General features: G+C 46.8%; 2 protein-coding genes across 3 annotated transcripts in view; both read right to left on the bottom strand.

The window, feature by feature from the left end:
* Positions 1–612: 612 nt before the first annotated feature.
* Positions 613–3,641, bottom strand: LOC104924072 (claudin-20). The gene is made up of 2 exons (XM_010737304.3): positions 2,989–3,641; positions 613–2,670 (listed from the first exon to the last, which is right to left on the bottom strand). The coding sequence occupies exon 2, from the start codon at positions 2,596–2,598 to the stop codon at positions 1,762–1,764; it is 837 nt and encodes a 278-aa protein (XP_010735606.2). The 5' UTR covers positions 2,599–2,670; positions 2,989–3,641; the 3' UTR covers positions 613–1,761.
* A 5,034-nt stretch (positions 3,642–8,675) lies between these two features.
* LOC104924071 (T-lymphoma invasion and metastasis-inducing protein 2) overlaps positions 8,676–23,534 on the bottom strand; it is a 34,641-nt gene continuing 19,782 nt past the window's right edge. For both annotated transcript variants that reach the window (XM_027279408.1, XM_027279406.1), the window contains exons 5-23: positions 22,969–23,193; positions 19,777–19,962; positions 19,561–19,707; positions 14,249–14,314; positions 13,860–13,932; positions 13,676–13,765; positions 13,285–13,524; positions 12,831–12,916; positions 11,787–11,975; positions 11,589–11,657; positions 11,376–11,501; positions 11,184–11,292; positions 10,914–11,093; positions 10,468–10,586; positions 10,275–10,383; positions 10,138–10,196; positions 9,965–10,055; positions 9,755–9,842; positions 8,676–9,516 (exon numbers count right to left, since the gene is read on the bottom strand). In XM_027279408.1, the coding sequence (XP_027135209.1) occupies positions 9,057–9,516; positions 9,755–9,842; positions 9,965–10,055; positions 10,138–10,196; positions 10,275–10,383; positions 10,468–10,586; positions 10,914–11,093; positions 11,184–11,292; positions 11,376–11,501; positions 11,589–11,657; positions 11,787–11,975; positions 12,831–12,916; positions 13,285–13,524; positions 13,676–13,765; positions 13,860–13,932; positions 14,249–14,314; positions 19,561–19,707; positions 19,777–19,962; positions 22,969–23,193 (2,712 nt within the window). In that variant the 3' untranslated portion in view covers positions 8,676–9,056. The remainder of the gene's footprint in view (positions 9,517–9,754; positions 9,843–9,964; positions 10,056–10,137; positions 10,197–10,274; positions 10,384–10,467; positions 10,587–10,913; positions 11,094–11,183; positions 11,293–11,375; positions 11,502–11,588; positions 11,658–11,786; positions 11,976–12,830; positions 12,917–13,284; positions 13,525–13,675; positions 13,766–13,859; positions 13,933–14,248; positions 14,315–19,560; positions 19,708–19,776; positions 19,963–22,968; positions 23,194–23,534) is intronic.

Here is a 23,534-nt window from a genome sequence, read left to right as displayed (position 1 = left end):
TTCACTGAAGATACACTCAAATTAGTGATGCTCCGATCACCATTTTTTGGGCCGATCACCGATACCGATCACCAAAAAACTTGATCTGCCGATTGCCGATCACTGCCGATCAAAGAATGAATTTAAAATTTAAATAATTAACAATAAAAAAAAAACAGTCAAAATCTTCAAATGTACAGAATGCCTTTATTTTACTGTAGCCTTTGAGAACAATATCCATGTCACCAATATCAACAATATCCATGTTTCAAAATAAATAATAAGTCGGAGAGAGTACATCGAAGTCCCTCCCACAACGAAAGCTTATTGGTGTATTTTGCTGACCAAACCAATCGGCGCGCTCTCTCTCGCAACCAGTCGCCCTGAACACGAGAACACGCTGAACAGAGTTTTCGCTTGAATGCATGCACGGGTGCTTCATGTAGCTCATTGTATCTCAGTCTCACGCGCTCACCCCCCTCCCCTCCTCTTGCCTATGCCTGCGCAATGTAACTGAAAGTAATCCGAGCATGATGCGCGAGGTACTATCTTTTCTTTATGCTCGCACTCGCATTTTTTTAAATCTCTCTCGCGTAATCCAAAATCCGGGATGTTTTACCTAGCTCGCGGGCATCAGGGAGCCACTGTTAATATCAGGGAGACTCCCGGAACTTCCGTGAGACTTGGGATGTCTGTGTCGATATGCACCTGTTGGCCCACTGTTCCACGTGTTTGCCAGTTAGAAACGTCGCTAATAATGTACGTCACGTGATCGGCTTCCTGATCGGCATGTTTTTCCGATCGCCGATCAGGCTATTTTTAGACAATATCGGCCGATCATGATCGGCAGCCGATCGATCGGAGCAACACTAACTCAAATATTCTGTTGTGGCACCGGAAGAACATTTTTAAACAGGGATGCACTTTAACATTTGCTTCAGAATTGATAACTCCTGTCCTGACGTGCTGCTGAAGCTTCATTCTGAAAACAAACAGCTGAACCTGAACCTGACCGAAGAAACCAGCTTTCACACGCTCACCATCAAACTGTGTGACCATGTTTCAGACAAACTTCACAATAAGAGCCCCAGTGTGTCAGGCCTGCACAGTGTGTTGTATGTTTCATCACTTATCATGAAAGTGACGTCACCGTACGTGGTGATCAATATACTGGGAGGTTTTTAATGTACTTTTGATTTATTGTTATTATTTAGGTAATGAATAATTTTTCAGCTCGTTCATCTCAAACCAGAAATGTATTAACTCAGGGTGAGAGCGTCCGACCATGCTGACTGACCGACAACACATTTCTTTTCTTTTGGCATTTTGGGAATAATCTGTTTGTTAAAGTGCAATTTCCAATCTCCTCAGCTTCCGTCATTTAGCAGCATTTTGATTTTCTGATTGTTACGTGACATTTATTTTCATTGTTGATGGCAGCAGCTGATTTCTAGAATATCTGCCCACAGATAAAATTAGAATTAATTATAATAATAGTTACAAAGTTTAGAGAGGAAGTGAATCTTTGTTTCTTGGCTGGTTTTCAGTATCAGGTTTTTTTTTTTTTACGATCAGCAGGTTCAGCTCTTTTTTTTTTTTTTGCTTCAGACCTTTGTTTTTTAAGGATCGTGTTTGGTGGCGTTCTCGTCGAGCTCCTCGTCTCAGAATGAATCTGCCGTTTCCAACATTTGGTAATTATCCCCCCTCGAGCAGACCTCCCCCAGTCCACCTCCCCCTTTCTATGAGCCAGACAGCTGAAAACTCAGATCTCAGCTGTGAGGACTAAACATACTCCTGGAGGCTGTAGCTGTCCTTGATGTCTTTTGGAGGGAGTTTGGAGGGAGACGAGTAGAGTTTCTGCCCGTGATGCTGTCCAGGTTTCTCCTGAGGAGGTTTCTCCTGCTTCACTTTGTCCATCTGCAGCTTCACCACCTTGTTTTGCTGGTTTTTCGGCGGCACGTGCTCCGTCTGCAGCTCCCGTCTCCGCTGTTCCTCTCGGTACATTAGAAGTCTGCCGGGCTCGGCGGGGGAAGGATAGTCCGGTCGTCCTGTTCTCTTTCCAGGACACGACAAACAAAAAATGACTCCTCCAGCCAGGAGGAAGCCAGCGGAGATGAACGTGACGCACAGAGCTCCTCCAGGCTGATATTTACTGCTGTCTGGCAGGTCCGTGGTCAGGAAGGTGGTGATGACTTCGTTGGTGAACCAGGACGCAGGGACCAGGCAGAGAAAGCTGGCCAGGACGAAGCACCCCCCTGCAGCGATGGCTGTGTGCCCCTTCGCTCGGTGGCTGCCCCCCCAGCGGGTACATTTGAGCCCCAGGGAGGCGAGGCAGAGTCCAAACAACGCCACCATGCAGGACAGAACCATGGCGGCCCGCATGGTCTGCAGATACGCCGGCAACGACAGCACCGAGTTCTTCATGGTGCAGCTGAAGACGCCGGAGCTGTACCAGACGCAGTCCATCCACAGCCCCTGCATCTGCGAGATGGGGGTCATGATGCTGGACCAGGCATTGATGCTCACCTTCCAGTTGGGAAGCAGAGTGGCTACCGTGGTGCCGAGGACGCCAAGGAGCGCCAAGGCGAACGCCAGGATCTGAATGGCAGCGGACAGCATGGCTCAGCACCCCCCACCCGTCCAGCTCCAGGTCCTGACAGCAGATAATTCCTCAGCCGAGGCTCCAGCGAGCTGCAACCAGAGAAATGAGAAGTGAGCGTGGGAGCGTGACGGACGCAGCTGAGGCTGCTGATGGGAATGCGTTTTTTGATTTCTTTTTCTGGGGGCGAGCATGCGTGAGCTCGCTGATGAGGTGATCATTGACACTCAATTATGTCCCTTTAAAGCTGCAGTCCCTCGGGTTTAGGAAACATCACCGCAGAGGAAAACACTACAAAGCTCCATGAAGACAAAAGTTATTTCTTCGACATTAATCCAACAAAGTTGCAACAAGAGAAAAAAACAGCTGGTGCTGTGAGGTGGAGTTGTGTGGAAGCTGCAGGTCTTTACCTGTGTGGTGTCTTTGGCAGCGTCTCCTGAAGTGAATCCTGAGGACGGAGCAGAGAGGCGGTGAATGAAAACAGGCTGTGGGTTAACAGCCTCTAACTACCCCTCTGCCTGCGTCTCCTTGGCAACTGTACATACAGTTTCATCCTATTGTGCGTCCTGGAAAAGATGCACCATGCGTCGCTCTTATTACATTTCTTTCTCTGGATAGAAGAAACCTTGGTACGAACCAAACTGACCAAAGTCTGGTTCAGGAAACAGGTTTTTGTTTGGACCCTGAAGGTCACGGGTTCTGCTGAAGGAGCCGCAGAGCAGCACTCTTATCTGATGGGTTGATGGCGGGGTACGGCGCCGCGGAAATGGTTCTCGTTGACGGCAAGAAAAGCAGCCGCGAACCTGAAAATGATTCTGATTGTTCAGAAAGAGTTTTCCGAGCGTTTGAAAAACGCTGCTACCTCGTCAGAATGAAGCGTGGCTGATGAGCGCTGATGATATCTGCGGCTTTTTAAAAACCTTTCAGACTCATCACGCACCATCGACTGTTTCTGTGATAGAAACCGCTGAGCTGCTCTTTGTCCAGCTGCAGTGTGAATCAAGGTGTCGCTCGTCATGTGACTTGTGTGAAGAATCGCCCACTGCAACGCGGTGATAAGAGTCCGCAGCCCGCCCGCCCGCCCACCCATCCGGCTGGGATGGGACCCGGCAGTCAGTCAGTGGCAGCCTGTTATTACCATAATCCTCCAGTCTGGCTCTTATCAGGCTGAGACCTGCACACAGCAAACACACATTTCTGTTTCAGCCTGTGGGAAAACACGACATGAAAGTCCCGTAAAGCACCAACACTGCTTAATGAATGTTGTCAGAAAAACTGGGAACAAATAAAAATGCAGTGATCTGTTTCCCGCCGCAGCGATGAGGTCATCGTGTACGCCGAACAGGAGATACCGGAGCTTTAAAGATTTCTAAAGGATAAAACAGATTCATTTAAAAAGAAAAAGTCATCTGTGTTTGACTAGAAGCACTTATTAAATTGATTCTCTGAAAGGAACAATTATAAAACCATTAATTCACTTTGTTTTTGACTCAACAAACCAGCGGGCAGCAGCTTTTCTTATTTTTAATGCAGGACAATCTACATTTTGTTATAAATAATAAATAATAAAAATGATTTAAAATGTGTTTATGTATTTTAAAGTTTTGCTGATTAAAGATTAAATATCAGCAAACACATCAAGCTGCTAAATGAATTCTGTTTATAGTGGTGACAGTTAAATCACAGAATCCTTTTTTAAGCGTCGCTGTGTTTCAGGGTTTAAATCTCAGATGTCAGAGCGTCCTTGAATGCAGCAGCAGCTCAGCTGCATTATGACAATAATAATTATGTGAAAACATGAACGTTCACACAGAGTGACGCAGGTCGACTCAAAGAGAAACCATCAGCAGTTATCGATGAAATAATAAAACATCTTTTTGTTTGTGCGATGAATGAAGTCGTCCTTTAAACGTGTCGCCGTGGTTCTGCTGTTCACTGATGTGGGACCGGCTGCAGGTCTGTGTGAACCGGACCCTGGAGGATCGGGCCGGCGCCTCGGGCCTTCACAGTCTGCTGCTGCAGAGGACGGACGTTCTGTTTTCTTTATTTTTATTATTCAGGATATTTTATATTTCAAGATTTATTCTGTCCAAATTTTAACTTTTCAGTTTTAATGTTTGATGTTTTGTGTGTTTGTTGAATTTTAAAATGTAGTTTTAATTAATGTGCTGTTTGTTTTTTAGCTCGTTTAATCTTTTATGGTTACATTTATTTATTTTTTATCTTTTATCTTTTTTCTTTAATCATTTATTATTTCTAATTTATTTATTCCCTTGATGACATTTTTTTATTTCATCTTTAATTATTTGTTCATTTAATAATTTATTTTGTTTTGTTTCATAACACTGTTTATTTTTTAGATTCTGTTTTCTTTTAATTTATCTGCTTGTTTGTCTGTGCGGTTTGTTGTTGTTTTTGAAAATAAAATAATAAAAACACACTGTATATATTTATTGTTTAATCATCGTCCAGCTGATTCAAGCTGAGTCTGTTTGTTTTTCCTTCAGTGAATTTAGATTTAAAGTGAATTCATGATTCAGTGAAAATGATTTTACTTCATTACATTCATGCAGATTTTTAAATCTGTATTTTAACGATGAAGCTGCTTCGGTCTGATTATTTAAAATCTGCAGAATCTCATTTGAATATTTATTAATTAAAACCAAATAAAAAATGTTTTTGATCACGTTAGTTTGAATGTCGACAGAAGAAGACGTCATTCCTCCACGTGGATCAAACGTTCATTAGCTTCACATTACAGCGTTTGACCTCGGACCCCCCACAGTCTCGAACAATCAGTTTGGAGCCGAATCAAAACCATCTGGAGGAAACCACGCCCCCGGGCCCCCGAGGCCCCGACAGCCATCAATCACACACACACACACACACGGGAATATCAATGAATGTAAATTAACTGCTTTATCTCGGCTGAACACACACACACACACACACACACACACACACACACACACAGATTTCCATCTTCAGGTTTCAGTGGTTTTATTTCCTGACGACCAAAAATGGAGCTCAGGCCTAAAATAAAGGAAACAACAATATGAATAATAATCTGTGAATTTCATTTATTTCATTTATCGCTCGTCTCTGATTTTCTTTGTCTGCTCCGTTTGTTTCAACCACAGACTGTCTAAAACCTGGACGTAGTCTCCGTGACGTCCCCGCAGACTGTCTAAAACCTGGACGTAGTCTCTGTGACGTCCCCGCAGACTGTCTAAAACCTGGACGTAGTCTCTGTGACGTCCCGTCCTATAAACATTCACCCTCAGTACAGTTGTCATGAACGGGGAAATTAGCTACAGAGACCAAAACTGTTTTTTGTCCCAGGCTGTAAACATGTTTATTTCTGCTGTGAAGTTGGACATTTGGACATGGGGACTTCTGGAGCCAGCCTCTTGGTTTGCATTTGTTTGCTATGTTTCCTTTAATTATTGTTTACTACAGGACGAGCTGTAAAAACTGCTGATGTGATAAAACGCCGACTGAAAGCTTCATGCAAAAGTCTAACAGCTGATTGGCTGAAATCAATAACCAATCACAGCCCAGACTGAATGAATCATCACACATCATCTCTGTGAACTTTAAATATAATCATAATAAAAACTCACCGGTCCACAGACGTAACGTGTTCGTCATCCGACAGTAACTGTGAGGACACACACACACACACACACACACACACACACACACACACACACACACACACAGGTCCAGTTCAGCACATTCCTGCCGTTCAAACACACACTGACTGTTTGAGGGGGTGGTGGGTAAACCGTGGCCCGTGGGTCAGATCTGGACTCTGATGAAGATGTTTAATAAATCTGCTGTAATATTAATACGCGGCGTGAACACACACACACACACACACACACACACACACACACACACACACACACACACACACACAGTGTAATCCCATTGTGGTAAATCTGTCCAGCTGTACTCGAGTATTTGTTCTGATTACATTACTCACTCTGCTTAGCTTCCTCTTCACTCCTCTGTCCACAGAAGCTGCTGGGCCTGAAAAGTCCAAACACAGACGGACAGAGACAGCGTTCAGCTGGTCAGAGGTCAGAGGTCAGAGGTCACAGACGTCACATTAATAACGTAAAGAAAAAACATTTGTCAGATTATAAAATTAAAAACAGACGCAGATGATTTCAGGCTGAAATGTTCCGCTGCCCTAATCAAACGATTAAGTGTGTATGAAGTGTTTTAAAAGGTTTTCTTTCTCGGTTACTGCGGCAACAAGAGCTGAGGTGACACACACACACACACACACACACACGATGTTCAGACCACTTCATTGTTTTTCTACATTTTTTCGTGACTGACGGGAACAAAGAGCATCGCTGCTCAGCACAAAGACAGACTGAACCACACACACACACACACACACACACACACACACACACACACACACACACACACACACATTAAGGTCTGCAGTACACAAACACATCATCTGCATACAGTTTGATCACACGTCACCTCCACACGACTGTTCTGGTGTCCGTGGTCTCCTCAGGACGAACTCTCATTCTGTGTCCAATGCTCTGTCGTTGTGTCTCTACAGGTGTTTGTGTGTTTGTGTGTTAGTGTGTTTGTGTGTTAGTGTGTTCACACCTTAACTTAATGCTCTTTTTGTCAGAGGTTGATAATTAAAGAATTAGTCCTATCCATGTGTATAATATCTGAGCTGGAAGAGTTTTATGATGATTTATTACTGAAGGAGAAAAGTTCAAGTTGAGAACAACAAATCTTCTTAAATTAAATATTTTGTCATTTATTGAACATTAACAGCATCGAGTCGTTAAAAAGATGTTTAAGAAAATAAATTACCAAATAGAGTTCATAAAAATAACTTGAAAAGTTCATTTCAAATGAAACAGTCAAACTGAAATACACAAGTGACAAAAATATAAATACAATAATTCAGTTCCACGAAGGCTTCGATCCGATCCAGCAGCTCCGGACGTGAAGTCCAAACTGCTGTTGTCAAGAAAATCTGTTGAACAGAAAACTAGGAGAGAACAATAAACTGTACAGGACGAATATTTACAACATTTGATAATCACAAAGAGTTCAGGCAGCGTGCAACGAAACAACGAAAACAATGAAACATTCATCTGTTCTTCAGATCGGGAACAGAAAACAAGAACACAGCGACTCTCCGTAACGATACGCGATCTGAAACTGAAACGAAAAAAGAAATTCTCCTGAAATCAAATCAAAGTTTTTGAGGTCACACAGAAAACTTCAAGATTCCTTCATCGTTCCTGAATCTCATTAAAATAAATATTCCAGAGTTTGTTCATGTCGACGACGTTTAGAGCCACGAGAGGAAATGAACCAAATCTGATCTTAGGAAATCTGTACAAATCTTTCAGGGAATACTTTTTATTATTATGACGAATAAAACTAAAATATTTTAACAATATTTCCATAATCATGTTTACGGCTAGTTAAGAAAAAAAATTACAACTTTCAAATATATTTTTTTTCTGATTTTAAAGAGAATAATTTAATTTTTGAAAACAAAATAAAAAATAAAGTCGTACAAATATTTTTTATTTTATGTGGAAAAAAGCAGAATCATTAAAACTGAATTTTTATTATTGAAGGAAAAAGATCAAATTTTATGAATTATGAATTACTATATAAATATAAACTTTTACAAGAATGTTTCATGATATTTAAATAAAAATAAAATATTTATTTTCTTGAAATTGTTGAAATAATATTTCTCCTGTAAATTTCGAGCGTTCCCTCTGACTGTCAGTTTTCTTGTTTCCTCACCACCATGGCCCTCTGAAACTCAGCGAGTTTCCTGCACGTCATAAGCGTCTCGCTGACGTCATGAAGCGTCTCCGCTGACGTCATGAAGCGTCTCGCTGACGCTCATGAAGCGTCTCGCTGACGTCATGAGCGTCCCCCGCTGACGTCATGAAGCCGTCTCTGTGACGCTCATGAAGCGTCCCCGCTTACGTCATGAAGCGTCTCGCCTGACGTCATGAAGCGTCTCGCTGACGTCAGTGAGCGTCTCGCCTGACGTCATAAGCGCTCCTCGCCTGACTCATGAAGCGTCCCGCTGACGTCATGAAGCGTCCCCGCTGACGTCATGAAGCGTCTCGCTGACGTCATGAAGGGTCCCCGCTGACGTCATGAAGCGTCTCGCTGACGTCATGAAGCGTCTCGCTGACGTCATGAAGCGTCCCCGCTGACGTCATGAAGCGTCTCGCTGACGTCATGAAGCGTCCCCGCTGACGTCATGAAGCGTCTCGCTGACGTCATGAAGCGTCTCGCTGACGTCAGGAAGCGTCTCGCTGACGTCATGAAGCGTCTCGCTGACGTCATGAAGCGTCCCCGCTGACGTCATGAAGCGCCTCGCTGACGTCATGAAGCGTCTCGCTGACGTCATGAAGCGTCCCTCAGTGTTTCCGTTAGCACGTTAGCGTCAGCCCTACAGCGTGGGCACGGCGGCCTGTCTTCCCAACATGTTGTCATAGAAACAGTCCTCGTTGATCATGGAGCTCATGCTCTGAACGCTGAAGTCCCTCTCCAGCAGGTCCAGCACTTCTCCTCTGCAGTGCGACGCCGCCGCTCCTCGCTCCTCCTCCTCGGTGAAGTTCAGCCTCTGCAGCTGAGCCTCCAGCTCGCTGGTCAGGGAGCAGAGCCGGCTCCTCTTCCCGGCTGAGTCGGAGGCGGCGTGGCTGGGCAGCAGAGGCTCAGAGCAGGTCTCTCCCTCCGGCTGACGGTGAGCCGTCCTCTGGGCGTCGGAGCGACAGCGCTGCTGCCTCCTCCTCCAGGAGCTCGTCCTGTCGGAGGTGGACAGCCTGCTCCTCCTCAGGGAGCCGACGGGCGCTCGCTCCCTGAGGAGGGAACGCAGAGCTCGCAGCACGGCGGCCTTCGTCTCCAAAGCACTGAAACATCACGAGACATGAATCCATCAAAGCACTGAAACATCACGAGACATGAATCCATCAAAACACTGAAACATCACGAGACATGGAGAACATCATCATCATGTACCATCAAACCACCCTGACTTTAAGGAACACACACAGTACACACACAGTACACACAGTACACACACAGTACACACACAGTACACACACAGTACACACACAGTACACACAGTTCACCTGGATGTCTGTTTACCTGCTGCACAGCTGGAACACCGTCTCCGGTCGTCCCTCCACCTCCGACCTGCTGTGGACCAGCTCCCAGACACACGGGTCCTCTGAGCCTGAACACAACAAGTACTCTGTTACTTCACTACAAGTAATCCAGCTACAGTGTAGAAATACTCTCTACGAGTAGTTCCAACCAAGCCATCTGATTGGTCAGCGTGTGTGGAGGTTGACTCACCTGTGATGTTGGCCGGTCTGACCTGAACAGCTGAAACTGGGATTAACCAGCGGAACCTGAAGGGGTCGAGATCAGCTGAGCGAGCGCCGGTCTGTGGACAGAGCACGCGGCGTTCATGCTGAGTGACACGTGAACAGGTGAACGTCATTCTGTGAAGGTCAAAGGTGACTTACCATCCTCTTCTTCAGCTTGACGCTCTCGCGGTACACGAGGATGACGGCCCGTTTGAACACTGAGGGACAAACACAAAGTTAGACTCTGGTTTCTTCTGCCTGATGCCGTACGTTACGATCAGAACATCTCAACCCACCGAACAGCGTGAGCTCCGGTTCTTTCCTCAGGCGTCCCAGACAGGGCAGAGGGTTCAACCAGACCACCGACGAGTGCACCAGGAACTCGCCCATCGAGATCTCCGTCACCTGAGCGAGAGGACAATGAGAATGAAACAACAGAGGCCAGAGCGGCCCGGCGTCCTGAACCTGGCTCGGTTCAGGTGTTCGTACCTGTCTGTGAGGTCCGCTCTGCTCTGCAGCCAGCTGGTCGAACACGGAGCCGTAATCCTCGTAGATCTTCTGCATCTCGTTGATGTGACTCGCAACCTTCTCCATCGCTCGGAGCGCCTCTGTGTGGACGACAGGTGGAGTTACAGGTGTGGACAAAACAGCACGGTAACTAATTAACTAAGTAACTAAGTAACTATCTGACTGACTGACTGTCAGGTGTGTGTTGTACCTGTCAGGTGTGTGTCAGGTGTGTGTTGTACCTGTCAGGTGTGTGTCAGGTGTGTGTCGTACCTGTCAGGTGTGTGTCAGGTGTGTGTCAGGTGTGTGTTATAGCTGTCAGGTGTGTGTCAGGTGTGTGTTGTACCTGTCAGGTGTGTGTCAGGTGTGTGTTGTACCTGTCAGGTGTGTGTTGTACCTGTCAGGTGTGTGTCAGGTGTGTGTCGTACCTGTCAGGTGTGTGTGCTCGGGGCTCTCGGGGTCCGTCAGAGACACCAGCTCTCTGAGCAGCAGAGGATACTTCAGGACTCTCTGTACAGGTTTGATCAGGTACGACTCCAGAGAGGACGAGTGCTGATTGGTCGGATTCCTCGCCTCCAGGAAGTGTTTGAAGGCGGCGTCTGTCTTGGCTGTAAGGATGACATCATCGTTAATAATGAATTCATGTCAACACCTGCACAGAGATCGTGAATGAAGGTGTCAGGTGTCAGGTGTGTCACCTCTCTCCAGGACTTTCTGGACTTTGATGTGGTTGGCACAGAAGCCGCTGTAGTGCTTGAAGTGGTCGGCGTAGTAAAGAAAAGATCCTCCCAGCGAGAAGAGGAGTTTCTTTGAGGAGAGAACATTCTTTAAAATCTAAAACACCGATAATAATTCATTTTAACGAACTCTGGAAACTGATGGACGTTTACCTTGAACTGTCCAGGTGTTTCCAGGGTGCTGAAGTTCGGACAGGAGGCGATCCTCTCCTCCAGCGTCTGAAGGAAAACTCTCTGGAAGTCCAACATCTCCGGCAGACAGCCGAACAACGCCTCCATCTGAGGGAGAGACAGCGTCAGACAACGACGACGACAACGACAACGAGCTGACAGCGTCAGACGAAACTGTTTCCTGTTTGTATTCACCTCGTCTTTGCTGAGGAAGCTCTCCGTCTGAAGAGGAGTCAGGTAGATGTCGAACAGACAGACCAGATCCTGACGGAGAGATTCACACACAGAGAGAAGGCAAAGACACGTTTATTACAGTACAATATAATATTACTGTAGTATTACTGTAGTATTACTGTAGTATTGTGTACTGCAGTAGTATTACTGTAGTAGTACCTTGACGTAGGACTTCTCCGTGGCGACCAGCTCCTCGATGACTCTGCGCAGACGCTGACACACGCTCAGGTGGGCGGGACTCGCCGGCTGCAGGCCGACCTCTCTGCCGTACGGATTCCTGGGAACGTCAGCCTCCGCCGCTCGGCCTTCTGGGAAGGTCTGGTAGAGCGAGTAGACCCGGTCCACGTTCTGACGGGGGGCAGAATAAAGACCAGACCAGAGGTCATGATGTGCATTTCATCATGACAGGAACGTTTCAGAGGCGACCGGCCGTAACTCTGATGAAGTTCACAGCGTTTCATAACGTTCAGCTACACGGCTCACCCAGAACCTTCTCATGGGTTCATCAACACAGCAGCAGGACACACACTTCACACGTCACCAGCACCAGGTGACACATTACATAATAATATTACAGTTACCCCAAAAAACTGAATCTTGTTACAACAAGCCCAGTTAGCCCAGTTTGTTGCGCTCAGAGCTCGGTGCAGTGTCAGTGTCTGGAGGTTTACAGGCCCAGTGCTCCGACGACAGAGCAACAAGCAAACACCAAAGACCAGCAGCGACTAGTTTACCAGCAGGACGAGGCCCTCGCTGTGCTGCTGCCGGCTCAGGCAGCAGGTCGCCTCTTCCAGCAGCCGCTCCGCCAGACCCGCACCGGGAAACGCTTCCCCTCCCTCCTCCTGCTGCTGCTCCTCCTCCAGCATCTCCTCGTCCTCCTCCAGAGGCAGCACCCAGCACAGAGCGCCCATGGTCAGAGAGCACGATGAGGGGGAGGCCTCAGGAGAGGTCAGAGGTCCCCTTCGAGGGCCATTCCCAGAGGAGGAGCTGCTCAGGAGCAACATGTACGAGGTGTGTCTGCTTTCCCGTGGACGCCATTAATCCCTCTCAGGTCTTCGCAGACAAACACCTCCGAGGCTGTAAGCCTGGATTAACAGCTGAGCACAGGTCACGTGACACAGGAGGTGTCTGAGCTGCAGGGGGCACAGGAGGATTGTGGGAAGGGATTTCTGCAGGTGGGTTCAGAAGCGCCGAGCGTCTCACCTGGTTCTGCAGCTCGGCGTCTTCAGCCGGTTTCAATGAAACGTCGTCAAAAGCAGGAAGCAGGACGCCGTCTGGAGAAGAAGAGTCTGTAAAGATCAAGAGCAGGTTCTGGTTACGTTCTGGACCCTTCCCGACCTCTGACCTCTGGCAGCACATGAAACAAACGTGTGAACCGGGTTTTGAACCTTTACAGTCGTGCACACAGTTTTCCCAGAATCCTCTGGGGGTGCAGCCTCTGTCCTCAGTCTGTCTGACTCAGCTCTGAGCGAGCGTTTCTTCTACAGGTCGAAGCTCCTCTGGGAGCTGCAGCTGACCTGACGCTGAAGCTCCTGTTAAATACGGACTTCGGTTCAGCGTTCAGGACCTTTGTGGTACGTCGTAAATCTCTCTGTATTTTCTGTCGGTTCTGTTCGGCTGTCAGACACTTAGAACGAGAATTCTCGTGTTTACCAACCTGAGTTGGTCCTTATGGTGCCGCTGGTCCAGGTCTGGAGGTCAGGCGGTGTCGGGGGCTGGCAGGGGTCACCGGGGTCGGGCCACATGACAGCGGTGGACTCCTCTGGGTCGGAGAACTCGTCTCTCCTGAGGAGCAGCTGGAGCTTCTGGTGGCTGAAGAGACTCTGCATCAGGTCCAGGTCCAGTCCGGACACGGCGGCTCCGTTCACAGCCAGGACTTCGTCTCCTGCCCTGAGGCCTGATGGGAACATGATTTAAATGAATCAAACAGGAAGTCTCTGTCTGCTCCTTCACAGAAGAGTCGTCGCTGCCCTCTGCTGTCCAGAACCAGCATTACATATCACACACGTTAATTAAACAACGAGCTGTGACGCTTTCAGAGGTCCCACCTTCTCCGGCCGACAGTCCCAGCGGGTCCACCTCGCTGACGAACACGTGACTTCTTCCGGCTCCGTCCACGTGACCCGTCACCGCGAAACCTGCACGCCGAGCGAACGCAGAATAAAAACACACACTCAGCACGGACACAGCGTTCATGTTTCTGTGCGGTGAAGCCTGGGACTGTCTTCTCACCAAAGTCTGCGTCGGCGTCGAGTCGACAGATGTTGAGTGTGAAAACATCTGCAGGCTGCAGCTCGGCGCTCGCCTGGACGACAGCGAGAGAAACCGAGGACTGAATTTATTCAACAAGGAGAGTCAGACTCTTTAACACCAGCATGAGTTATTTATTATCAACCTTCTGCTGTGGACACATAATGTATCATCATATCTGTTGAAAACAGATTTATACTTAAAGTTCATCATAAAACAGCTCAGCTCATCACAACAAAGAATAAAACTGGAGAGAGAAATGAAAAGCAATAGAAATATGATACATTACACAATGTTAATAATCATTGATTCTGGTTAAATCATGACGTCATCATGACTTCTCGTCGATCTTTATTGTTCAGTGAACTCACCTGCAGAGCTGCAGGACGTCCTGCAGGGGGCGCCGCCTCCCTTTGAATGGACGCACAGTCGAGTCTCTGCAGGAGGACACACACACACACACACACACACACACACACACACACACAGATCACTCATTAGTAATTTATCAATAATGAATCAATCAGCTGATTGACGAGCTGCAGAGAGACTTCAAATGCTGGCTTGTGATTGGCTGAGAGGTCAGAGGAAACGCGACGAGATGAAACAGGACACGGAGGAGACGGACCAGGAAGTCATGGCGGGAGGAAGGAGGTTAAAAGAGGAGCAGAGGAGGTGGAGGTCATGTGGAGAGGAGAGGGTGGAGGTGAACACTGAGGGACAAAGGCATTCTGGGAGAATAAAAGGCCGAGACCTTTTAATCCTCCTCCTCCATGAAACAGCTGTCTGAATAAAGACAGCCTCCCTCTCCTCCTCCTCTGTTCTCCTCCTCTCTGTGTGCTCCTCTGTTCTCCTCCTCTCTTTGTGCTCCTCTGTTCTCCTCTCTTTGTGCTCCTCTGTTCTCCTCCTCTCTTTGTGCTCCTCTGTTCTCCTCCTCTCTTTGTGCTCCTCTGTTCTCCTCCTCGGGGGGTTAAAGAGTGACAGGTGGCAGCAGACAGCGTCAATAAACACACTAAGTGTCCAAAAGTGAGCGGACGGTGCTTCCGCCTGCATGATTTAACAACATGACGACCGTTTATATAATCTGCTATGACATGCTGAAATGTAAAAGTTATGATTAATATATAATATATATAATAATATAACTGCAACAGTAAAGATTTTTTATTGCTAAAACACAAAAGTTTGACAGTTTCAGCTTCAAATTAAAAGATATTCAGATTTTTATTCACTTGAATATTAAAGTAATTATTACTTCATAATATCAGCTAATACTACATCACTAACAGCGTACGTTACGTTAGCTGGAGTTATGTTAGCTGGAGTTACGTTAGCTGGAGTTACGTTAGCTGGAGTTACGTTAGCTGGAGTTACAGCTGGAGTTATGTTAGCTGGAGTTACGTTAGCTGGAGTTACGTTAGCTGGAGTTACGGCAGCTGGAGTTACGTTAGCTGGAGTTACGGCAGCTGGAGTTACAGCTGGAGTTACGTTAGCTGGAGTTACGTCAGCTGGAGTTACGTTAGCTGGAGTTACGGCAGCTGGAGTTATGTTAGCTGAAGTTACATTAGCTGGAGTTACGTTAGCTGAAGTTACGTTAGCTGAAGTTACGTTAGCTGGAGTTACGTTAGCTGAAGTTACGGCAGCTGGAGTTACGTTAGCTGGAGTTACGTTAGCTGGAGTTACGTTAGCTGAAGTTACGTTAGCTGGAGTTACAGCTGGAGTTACGTTAGCTGAAGTTACGTTAGCTGGAGTTACGTTAGCTGGAGTTACGTTAGCTGGAGTTACGTTAGCCAACTTGTCAGACTGCATGTTGAAGACATGTTTTGTTGTGGACTTAAATTATCCCAAATGTTTCTGACAACAAGAAATTTGTCATTTTATTTAATTTGGTCGTCACACCGATGAAGGAGGTTCGTGAACTAGTGAGTGCTGACTTAACTCTAACCTTCATCTCACCAAAGTCATACATTTAATGATTTTCTTCTCCGCAGTGTGACTGTGTAATATGATGCATGTCCACACACACACACACACACACACACTAAAAATACTCGCTCACAGTTTATATTTAACTTAATTAAAAACGATCCGTGGAAGGAAAAGAAAGAGACACTTTGAGACTAAATTCTGTTCCGGATCAAAACCAAAATTAGCCCCAGGGCATCATGGGAAAAACATGCGGGGTTGAGCCGAGCTGAAATTACAGGTCTGTGCAGTGGCAGCGGTAATCAGAGCGGAGGAGCTGCAGTCAGTGTGGAGTCTGAGGACCACCGACAGTCAGTAAACACATCGTGAAAGTCATGACTCAACCAAAGTCCTTTTAAGGAAACAGCTGCACATCCAGTTTGTTACACGAGACTTCATGTCAGTTTATCCATCACGCTTCATTTCTGAATGACGAAATTATGTCTGACGTCTGTGACCTCCTGTTGACCCACACTGACCTGTGATCAGGTGACCCACACTGACCTGTGATCAGGTGACTCACACTGACCTGTGATCAGGTGACTCACACTGACCTGTGATCAGGTGACCCACACTGACCTGTGATCAGGTGACCCACACTGACCTGTGATCAGGTGACCCACACCGACCTGTGATCAGGTGACCCACTCTGACCTTTGCAGGTGACCCACATGACCTGTGATCAGGTGCTCACATGAACCTGTGATCAGGTGACTCACACTGACCTGTGATCAGGTGACCCACACGACCGTGTATAGGTGACCCACCTGACCTGTGATAGGTGACCCCACGAAACCTGTGATCAGGTGATCCACACCGACCTGTGATCAGGTGACCCACTCTGACCTGTGATCAGGTGAACGGTGTCTCTGTCATTCGTACGTCTGTTCTCACTCTATGTAACTTTGGGCTCCGGGTCGGGAGAAGTACGTAACGCTTTACGGCCACTAAGGTCACACAGCAGCAACTATTTCCACTGATTCTGGTGAAACTGGATCAATTTTATGGAGGAAATGTTTTCTGGTTTTCCTCTGATGGTCCTCCGGCTGCTCCGCCTCAACTCTCTGTGATTTACAGAGTTTATGATGGACAGTGAAGTAAACGGCTGACAGCTGTAGCTGCTGTTAGCTCATGTTAGCTCAGTCTGGGGTTAGCCTGCTTTTAGCATCAGGTTAGCTCAGTCTGTTAGCTGCTGTTAGCTCATTTAGCTCAGTCTTTAGCTGCGTAGCTCATGTAGCACTGTTAAGCTGCTGTAGCTCATGTTAACGCTGTTAGCTCAGTCTGTTAGCTGCTGTTAGCTCAGTCTGTTAGCTGCTGTTAGATCATGTTAGCTGAGTCTGTTTAGCTGCGTGAGCTCAGTTCGCTGTTAGCCTGCTGTTAGATAATGTTGTTCAGTCCTGTTAGCTCATGTTAGCTGCTGTGGCTCATGTTAGCTCAGTCTGTGAGCTGCCTGTTAGCTCATGTTAGCTCATCTGTTACGTGCTGTTAGCTCAGTCTGTTAGCTGCTGTTAGCTATTTAGCTTCAGTTCCTTGTTTAGGCCGTTGATCATGTTAGCTTCAGTCTGTTAACCGTGCTATGTAGCTCAGTCTGTTAGCTGCTGTTAGCTCATGTTAGCTCAGTCTGTTAGCTGCTGTTAGCTCAGTCTGTTAGCTGCTGTTAGCTCATGTTAGCTCAGTCTGTTAGCTGCTGTTAGCTCAGTTCGTCAGCTTGGCGGTGAGCTCAGAGCGACGGGTAGGCGTTATGGACTACCAGGAAGAAGAAGAGGAGGTAACCAGGCTCAGCAGCCTCTATGGACATGATGGCAGAGGAGCAGAGAGTGAAGAGGACGCTGACGGAGGAAGCTAAGAAGAGAAAAGGAGAGAGTGAGCGAGCAAGAAGCCGCCGGACAAGAGTAAATGTGGGACTGACTTTTAGTGGTTGGTGAGAGCTTGGTGAAATAAAAGGCTGAAAGACAGACGCCGAGCTGGGCTGACTGCTGCTGGACTAGGCAGTGATATCAGCTGCTGCTGGGGACCTGGTTCTGGTTCTGGGCTGACTGCTGCTGGACCTGGTTCTGGTTCTGGGCTGACTGCTGAGCATGAGAAGTTGTTCAAATGGATGAGTTGTGCTGTCAGACACTCGCTTAGTCACATGAAGACGTCAGCTCAGATACCTCAAGTGTAAATGTCGAGGAAGGATTCTTTTATCGTCAGAACATTGTCACTGTTTTCTGGAAGCGATGAAGGTTTCCTCCGGCCCCCCTCTGGACGTGGTGGCGGTTCTGAGTCCAGTAACCGTGTGGGCTTGTCTGTTACATGTTTGCTGGACAAAACCAGCTGTTTGTCTCCTGCAGAGACGACGGCGCGATTAATTCCACATGTCCTCCAGAGACCAGACTGTCTCTGTGGGTCTGCCCAGAAAACCTCATCTGATCATCTGATCGGATCTGAGAGCAGATCCAGGAAACGAGATCCAGCTCACAGAAAGATCCAGACTCTAAAAAGCTGCGTTTTAGGCAAGGTCAATATTTGATGCGGTCAGTCTGTTTTTTCCTTTGACCGCTGACCGAGATTTCCGTTCACTGGAACAAAGAGGCTGAGAACAAACGTACATGTAAGGATGTGGACAGAGGCATCCACATGGGGGACTCTGGACAGACCACGACAGCCTGCAAGCCGAGGACTGACAGAGACGTTGACACGTTACCTCGTCCAAGTCACTCCCATGATCCCATGCTACTTCATGAAGTCAGGCAGAAGTTACAAACTGTGTCCACAGATTTATCTCCTCTGGACTCCGAGTCCTAAAATAGCTCGCTGTTTATCAAGGGGGGGGCCCTCAGGAGCTGAGGATGATGGGAAATTCAGCTGGCTGATGAGCCACAGTGGAAGCACCGAGTTAGACAGAGTGCAACATGGGAGTTTTTTTTTGGGGAGCAGAGGCCGACAGAAAGAAGCGATCACAGCCAAAGAGTCGAAATGTGGTTTGACACGGCGTATTTATCTCCATAAACATGTTCAGGAGCTGATTTCTGCCTGGCAGTAAAAATGTTTCAATCATCCTGAGTCATCGATGCTGAAGGAACGTTTTCACAGCGAACGAAGAAAGAAAGAAGTTCAAAACATTTGTTATGAAACCATCGAAAGCTACAGAAGAAGCTCCTCAGTGGACCCAGAGCTGAGATCTTTAAACAGGTCTGAAGTCGAAAGAAAGAAAAGGACGACCAGACAAAACTTGTTGGACAGAGAACTGAGTTGTGTTTGGAGGAAGAGATAACGCTGTAGACTGAATATAAAGTTCCTTCCACTGCACAAAATTAAAGCCAAACTTGATACTGTGGGACCCTGATATTGTGGGACCCTGATACTGTGGGACCCTGATATTGTGGGACCCTGATATTGTGGGACCCTGATACCGTGGGACCCTGATATTGTGGGACCCTGATATTGTGGGACCCTGATACCCTGATATTTTGGGACCCTGATATTGTGGTTCCAAACCCATTTGAGGTCCCATCCTTAGACCTGGACGAGTCGAGCGCATGCAGGACTGATCAGAAAACAAACAGCGTGATAAGAAAGACTTAAAATGACCGAAACCATCTTTGATGACTGAACTCAAACATCATGAAACAAGTGGATCTTCCACAGGGAGACGAGACCAGAATTCAAATCTAGAAATCTCTTGTCCCGCCATATAAACGCTTCAATCATCATCGTACAAACAGACAAAAATTACCTGGGAGGTGGAGTGTTTGCGGTCCCTGCTGGGTCTCTTCCGTCCATCCAGGGCCTTCAGGGAGGACGGCAGGCCCCTCCTCCGGTGGCTTCCTCCTGACATAGTCCGACACCGACTCCTCAATGTCCCCTCGTCCCGGCTGCACACCTGAGGACAGACGAGTGATGACAGACGCTCGAAGAGACAAACACAGATTGAAGGTTGTGTTCTTCTTACCAAGGCGTGGAAGGAGGACACGGAGAAGACTCCCAGGCGTCCCAGCATGCTCTTAGAGGGCCGGCTGGCCACAGCGAGGAGGCTCTTGGGGTTTGGGAGCTCGCTGCCCTGCAGGCTGGACAGGTAACACCTCAGCCGGAACAGATCCAGATTCAGTTTCTCCAGGTTCTGCTCCCACTGCTGGATCTGAACACATGCATCAGGGTCACTTCTGAGCCACGGACAGATTTCAATGTTTTACTGGTTCACTCGTGTTAGATGGTGTTGAATTAGTGTGTCGTCTCTGGATGGAAACTCTGGACTACAGATCTGTACGTGTTGTTTCCTCGTCGACTTTGAGAAGCAAACCAAGACGACATTTGTTGTTTTACAGAGCGACAAACACTAATACTGATAAAGGATGTTTGTGTGTGCAGGTTAGCGCCTCGCATGTGATGTGAAGTTGATGTTGGCTTGTTTTTTTTAGACTGAGTTGACTCGTTATCTTTAGTCTAAGCTTGGTTGGTTCAGGATTAGATTGTGGTCCAGGTTTTTGCATTCACATGGGACACAACCAGCTCGAGGACAAACGTCTACCAGATGCAGAAACAACAGCAACAAATCTAAGGAGGGTTTTTGCAAATCTAAGTTGATATAGAGATACAAATGTTCATGAGGTCATACAGATCATCTTTGTTGAGAGGAAGTTGGTTGTTATTTCGTGTAATCTCACATCACAACAGAGGACCAATGAAGGGAATCTCTCCTCGTTACTTCTCGAGGACAGATACATAAACGTGACATCATAAACAATGTCTTCAGCTCAGAGGAAACGTCTCTAACTTTTTGGGATTTTCCAGCTCTGTTTGCTGAAATTGTAGCTTTCCTCTATTTTCCGACCTCAGCTCGGTTCTTGTGTAATTGAATGTCGAGCAGTAAGATTAGCCTCTAATCTCCCGTCAGAGGAGCCGAGTTCAAACAGCAGCGCTGGGATCAGTTTCACAGTTCACAAGAAACAGATTAACCAGCTGCTAAATGAGACGATGTAATTTACTGCAACATTTCATCAGCGACCGCTCGGCTGCTCATCAGGAAGTCATTTCAAAGCTTTTCATCAGTGCTAAGGGAGTTGATCCAGCGCTCCGAAGGAAGCCTGAGAGTTTACTGATCTGTTCGATCAATGAAACCTCTGGATGTGATCATGCCAATAACCAAGCTAAGCCTTGTTAGCCTTCATGTCCCTGTAGAAACCACTGGTTCCCAAAGGGGGGGTGGGGAACCCCCGGGAGGTCGCAAGGCAGCAAAGGAGGGGTCGCAAGATGATTTTCAGAAATCAAGTTTAAAAACTTTTAGAAATACACATTTTAAGTAAATGCATTTAAAATAAAAACCTTTTGGTTTCCTCTGATGTACCAAGGACAAATCAGCTGACACGGAGGACGCAGATCACTGGGACAGGTGTTTTGGTATAAACTGTAGTTTTAACCTGTAGTTGTAGTTTTAAACTGTAGCTGTAATTTTGAACTGTAGTTGTAGTTTTAAACTGTAGCTGTAATTTTAAACTGTAGCTGTAGTTTTAACCTGTAGTTGTAGTTTTAAACTGTAGCTGTAGTTTTGAACTGTAGTTGTAGTTTTAACCTGTAGTTGTAGTTTTAACCTATAGTTGTAGTTTTAACCTGTAGCTGTAGTTTTGAACTGTAGTTGTAGTTTTAAACTGTAGTTGTAGTTTTAAACTGTAGCTGTAGTTTTAAACTGTAGTTGTAGTTTCAACCTGTAGCTGTAGTTTTAACCTGTAGTTGTAGTTTTGAACTGTAGTTGTAGTTTTAACCTGTAGTTGTAGTTTTAAAGCAGGCCTTCTGAATAGGGTCTTCTCATGCAAACGTCTATTAGCTATTTTCTGTTGTTATCTTCTGTCTGTGTGAAGAACGTTGAAAGGTGGTTTCACTTCATTATGAACAATGCATTGATGAAAGAGGCTGGTTTGGAAGCTTTCATTGGTCAGCTGTCTGAAGGATTATCCTCAGGAGACAAAATTCAAAGTGTCTACTGCAGCGTTAAGAAAACGGCGTGCTGTGATTTTTTTAAAGTCACCCGGCCGGCTCGCGGTGTGTTTTTTCTCACCCGGGTTTGGACGGCGAGCCGCTGTCGCCGCCTCAACATTTGGTTCATGATGTCACTCTACAACGGCCTCATCTGGCTCCATCGTTAGCGGGAAAGCGTTTGTTGTTTCAGGCTGCCGGTAAGAGCCCGAAACATCTGGAACAGATATTAAACTGAGCCCATGTGAGACGGCGCTGCTCTGCAGCTGCCAGAACGTCCTCCAGGCTGTTTGTTATGTAAAGACGTCTCAAACAGTTTCCTCTGGCTCGCAGAGACGCTCACGCTGCCAGCAGATGATCATCACTGCAGGTTTGTCTTTCACCTTTCTGACTTCACTGTCTCTACTTAAAGAAAACACTCTGACTCAGGATAACGTCCCAGACACAGAGTGGAAAATGACTCTTGACTTATTACAAGCCAAAGAATCTGCTCCAGTCATCGCGTCTGTTAACGGATCTTCAAAACAAACAAATGTGAAATGATTTGAACCGTTGAACATCATAAATATCTGAACACAAATGTTTCTGTTGGATCTCCATCAGGTCGTTTTTGACCTGAAGTGAACCTCGAATGTGTCGGAGTGACTTCAGTCCACATCCTGTGGATCCATCAACACCTGATTCTGGACGAAGAGTCCAAAAGAGTTTACTGTATAGACCATGATGACTTATTGAGTCATTAATGAAGGATGATTTTTCAGTTAGTCGGAGTGTATCTTGTAAATTACAGGACTGAAACAGATGAATGAAATCACATAGTCCATAATATTCTGGTGGGGCGTGGAGGTCAGGTGACGTCGTATGAAGAGCGAGAAAGTCAAACCAGCAGAACTTTTATCTGGAGAAACTTCTGCTCGTGTCTGTGAAACCAAAAGTCAACTTCAGCTTCTTTTCCTGCCTAAACCGAACAGTGAAATGTTTTATTTTGAAAGTCTTACAGGATGTTTTATTTTTGCCCTGAATGTTGCGTGTTAGTTTGACGTGTGGGAGCCGTGAAGCTGCTGTTTGTAAGTATGAACCTTCTCCTGCCTCGGTGAACCCACTGAACCTCGAAGGGAATTGAACCTGTGACATCTCAGGGGATCTTAACTTTAGTTGGCCCTCTCACACTGACCTGGCTCTCCACAGCCTTCCTGTTCTTTGGCTCCTTGATGACGGACAGCTGCAGCTCGGCCATCTTCTTCATCTTCCCGTCCATGTCGATCTTGTGCAGCAGCGAGCGGCTCTGGCAGCGCAGCAGACGAAGTGTGTCCTCCTTCCCCTGACGCTTCGCTATCAGCGAGGCGCTCGCCGAGTGGATCGCCGTCACCCAGTTCTCCAGGTCGGTCTGGTTGGTGGCCTGGACGGGACGAGGACAGACAGAAAGTCAGACTGCAGGTCTTTGAGCAACGAGTCCTTTAAATCATTAAATATTTCAGCTGTTGTCCGTGTAACGCCTCTGACCAGAGAGCCACAGGAAGTCTGAAGTCTAAAACAAACAGACACAAACTAAATGCTGTCTCTATTTTGCAGCACAGACCGAGTCCGGCTCAGACACAGCTGGTTCTTCACCATGGTGCTGGATCAGTCCTGAATCTGTTAATAAAGTCAACATGTGTGTGATGGCGATGAGGACACTGTCTGTGTAACAACACTCGTCTGGCAGAGCTTGATGCAGAAAGGTTTGGACTGCGTCCTGTC

Source organism: Larimichthys crocea, chromosome VI (genome assembly GCF_000972845.2).
Source record: "Larimichthys crocea isolate SSNF chromosome VI, L_crocea_2.0, whole genome shotgun sequence".
NCBI classification, from domain to species: domain Eukaryota; kingdom Metazoa; phylum Chordata; class Actinopteri; family Sciaenidae; genus Larimichthys; species Larimichthys crocea.
This window is presented reverse-complemented; position numbering and strand designations above follow the sequence as displayed.

Bases quoted from the DNA above. Each gene is read 5' to 3' on its own strand.
- LOC104924072 (XM_010737304.3), bottom strand. From the start codon at position 2,598: ATGCTGTCCGCTGCCATTCAGATCCTGGCGTTCGCCTTGGCGCTCCTT.